Here is a 4,069-nt window from a genome sequence, read left to right as displayed (position 1 = left end):
TCAAAAATGCTTTTTCTTCACAAGTTGTTCTTTGCTGTTCAGCTCAGGCCTCAGTAAAATAATGTAGCATTTGGGAAAAAAGATACATCCCAATAACCCAACACTAGAAGTTAAGATGGAGAAGATCTCCACAGCTACCATATACTTTCCCTTGGTGCTCAAATACGTTGGAACAAAAGACAACCAAACACTGCAAAACATCAACATGCTAAAAGTGATGAACTTGGCTTCATTGAATGTGCCTGGCAGGTTCCTAGCCAGGAAAGCCACGATGAAGCTGACCAGAGACAGAAACCCCATATAGCCCAAGACAAGGTAAAACATCACAACAGACCCTTCATTACATTCTGAGATAATCTCTTCAGTCATGGATCTCATGTTAAGTTCTGGAAAGGGGGGAGAAGTGATCATCCACATCAGACAAATGGCTGCTTGAATGAAGGAGCAAAAGAAAATAATTAAGATGGACAGTCTTTTCCCCAACCATTTCCTCATGCTGGATCCTGGTTTGGTGGCCATGAATGCTGCAATGACCATGATGGTTTTGGCCAATACTGAAGAAATGGCCACTGAGAAGATAACCCCAAAGACAGTTTGTCTGAGGATGCAAATCAGTTGTGAAGCTTTTCCAAGGAAAAGAAAAGAGCAGAGGAAGCAAAGCAGAAGGGAGATTAGGAGAGTGTAGGTGAGGTCCTTGTTGTTAGCTTTAACAACAGGAGTGTCTTTATACTTGATAAATATTCCAAGTATTAACATGGTAATGATTGAAAATAAAGTAGTAATCACAACTAAGCTGATCCCTAAAGGTTCTTCAAAAGTTAGAAATATTATTGATTTGTGGATGCATCGAACTTTGTCCTTACTTGGAAATTGATCTTCTGGACATTCAGAACAGGCAATTGTGTCTGTAAATAAGAGACATACTATAACCTCTGTGGATGCATTAGAAACAAAGACATACTTGTTCCTCCCCATCCTTAGCATCACAAAATAGGCCTTAATAGAAGCATTATCCTAACCTTCATCCTCTGCAAAGGGCCTCCTATGTTCTGTATCTCTCTTATCCAAATTTATCTCTCCCAGCTCCTCTGTAACCCAAGCAAAGTCCTGAATCCCTGAGATAAGAGAAGTTTTATGAGCATGAGGCAATCCAGTGCCTGTATCGGACATTTTTTTTCTTCATTTTAGGAATTACTTTAAAGCTTTTTACTCTAGTTTTATCCAATTTTACAGTATGTGTATTCTTTGTAAAGTCTTTCAACATGTGGATTGGAATAAATGAAATAGAGAAATTGGGTATACATTTAAATAAAATTAATTTACCATCTGGTCAATTAAGCAGTGAAAAACTCTAATATATCACACAATACAGTTGAACAGATAGGGTGGAGTAGAATGGAATAAGGTAAAGTTGAATAAGGCAGAGTAGAGTAGAGTAGAGTAGAGTAGAATATGGTAGAGTAGAATAAGGTAAAGTTGAATAAGGTAGAGTAGAGTAGATAGAGTAGAGAAGAGTAGAGTATGGTAGAGTGGAAAAAGGTAAAGTTGAATAAGGTAGAGTAGAGCAAAGAAGAGTAAACCTGAGAATAATTTACCTGACATATTTGACATCTTCCCAGCAGAACATGGATCACAATCATAGCAGCAAAATTTCTTGCCTTCTTTCTTTTTCTTCTGATAGCCAGCAGGACAGAGATCATTACACACTGAACGGGGCAAAACCTGTTGATAAACCAGGAATTCAGCACTGAAGACTTGAATAATACTGAACAGTCATCCTCTAATCTACCTGAACAAATAGAGTAATAGAGGTCCTAAGATCATGAAATAAAATGCCACACTTGGAAATCTCTACAATACTTCCTAAATATTGCATATGGTTACATCCAAATTATTCCTTCTTTTCCCCTCTCAGGATCAAATGAAGGAAATGAAAATGTGGTTTAAATTATTTAAATTAATTAATAAGTGATATGATACTTATTACTTAGCTTAGTACAAGAAAAAAAACCAATAAATAAATCACCACATTAAGCATATCTCTGAGTTCCAGCTCTATGGATTAAACTTTCATCCTGGTCTCATTTTTACACTATTGTTCATATAATGAAGTCTGATGTTTTGCTGTATCAACCCCAATGAGGCTAGAATCTTTTGTCATCTCACTGATTCTCAAACTTTTTATTCCTCAATATTATTTTATAGTTTACTTGTGTCCAGGATAATAGTAATGTTCCCCATTCCCTCCCCCCTCCAAAATCCTTGTTATTTACCAATTATAATTCCCTCAGAGCAGGAAAGAATAGTCATACTTTAAGTTCAGAATGGTTAATTTTAAGTGATTAAAGCAGATGAAAGGCTATACAATTAAACCCATCTCTGATCTCCCAATCTTCCATCCAAAACAATAAAATACCTCAAAATCCATACCTGCTTAAAATCTTTGTGCCAAACAATTAAATCTTCATGAATGACAAATTCATTTCCTGCAAGTGTTTTGGGATCCAGCTTTCCGATTTTCACTTTGTGGTAGGAGTTGTTTGGAAACATGATCACTTTTGTAATATCAAATCCAGAAAGCACTTCTCCATGTTGATTGATGGACACAGTTTCTCCAAATGAATTATTGAACGAAAGACCTTGGAGAAACCAGTGAAGCTAAATTTAAACAAAAAAAGTAAAAATGGGTGGAGTGGGGCCAGCCAGTGGAGCGATTTGCCAGTTCTCCGAACTGCACAGAATCATAACAACCAGTTCTATAGAACCAGACTGATCAGGTAGAATCCCACCCCTGGTATCAACATTCAACACCAACCTCTTTGCAGAAGTGAATAAGTCCATTTCCACCACTGCCTCCTTTGAAAAGAGTAAGAAGCTCAGTATGCTTTTATATAATACTAATCTACTTCTGCCAATAAAGGTTTTGCTTCATAAGTTATTACCTTCCAGGTGCTTTGATTTTGAAGCTCATCCATTCTAATTTTTGTTACTCTTTTGAGTTTAGACTTAAGTGCATTCATCTCATGAACAGCATGCGCTACAGCATAGACTGCATTGTAGATACTGTAACTGTGACCAGTCATTTCAAATAAATGTCTAGGAAGATTTTTTAAATCTTCCCTCCCAGTACATGCTTCATCTCCTTCCACTGGTTTATTATTCTCTGAAAAGACACAATCAAAGCCTTGCTCCCAGAACTCTTTCAATAAACTATCTCGTTGGGTCTGGAATGGTTTGAGGGCCCAAAGAAATTTGTCAAAGCCTGGAACTTCATTGGAGTGAATACCAAAGGAAATAGCTCCATTGAACAATTGCAAATCAGAAGGTTGATGCAGACTAGTTAATGTTAAATCCATTTGAGCTGTCAGAATCCAGACTTTTCCAAGGATCATGTACGTATATTTGAGGAAGAGAAACATAAGCATTGCTGTGAAGCTTTCGCCATAGAAGACGAATGTATTGATTTTAGTTTCCCGCAAATAAACATTTATCCTACCCACCACAGAACCATGAAACATAGAAAAAAATGCTTGTTTGGGAATTCTCTCCATAAAAGCAGAGCAGATCTTGTTCTCAGAAAGAAGTGGGTCCAGAGCCTCAATGAAATTGTCTCCACTGTCATCATTCAGAATTAAAAGGCCAACCCAGGTCCATCCAAAATGCTTCAACAAATGGATAATTCCCAAAGTCTGAAGAATTTCATTGGGAGCCATGTGATAAAAGGAAGCAGCCATCTTTGTTCCATGCTTCTTGGGAGCAAATGAGCCATAGGCAAGCTGCAATAAAATGGGAGTTGATTTGTTATGATTGGAATGTATGCCTTATATATTTCTTCAATTCTTTTCATCAGGGGCTCAAGAAGATAGGAACAGCAGTGTAAGCAATCCATATGTTTGGCAAAGAGATGGTAATGGGCAAAGTTACCCCTTCATTCCCATCACTTGAGGATGAATTTATACATGGGTAGGATTTAACCGGTGTAACAACCTATTTGGTAAGTGTGTGTTTCACCCAGCATTTGCAACTCACCTTCTGCTGCAAGTCCTGTGTGTAAAACAGCTGGTGCGCA

At 37.5% G+C, this 4,069-nt stretch overlaps 1 protein-coding gene across 1 annotated transcript; it reads right to left on the bottom strand.

Annotated features, from left to right (window-relative positions):
- On the bottom strand, positions 1–3,713 carry LOC113448762 (vomeronasal type-2 receptor 26-like). Its single transcript, XM_087916184.1, has 4 exons — positions 2,943–3,713; positions 2,431–2,658; positions 1,596–1,722; positions 1–905 (listed from the first exon to the last, which is right to left on the bottom strand). The coding sequence occupies exons 1-4, from the start codon at positions 3,711–3,713 to the stop codon at positions 1–3; spliced, it is 2,031 nt and encodes a 676-aa protein (XP_087772310.1).
- Positions 3,714–4,069: the final 356 nt, after the last annotated feature.

This window comes from Pseudonaja textilis, chromosome Z (assembly GCF_049901715.1).
Source record: "Pseudonaja textilis isolate UNSWEBS1 chromosome Z, rPseTex1.2, whole genome shotgun sequence".
Taxonomy (NCBI): domain Eukaryota; kingdom Metazoa; phylum Chordata; class Lepidosauria; order Squamata; family Elapidae; genus Pseudonaja; species Pseudonaja textilis.
This window is presented reverse-complemented; position numbering and strand designations above follow the sequence as displayed.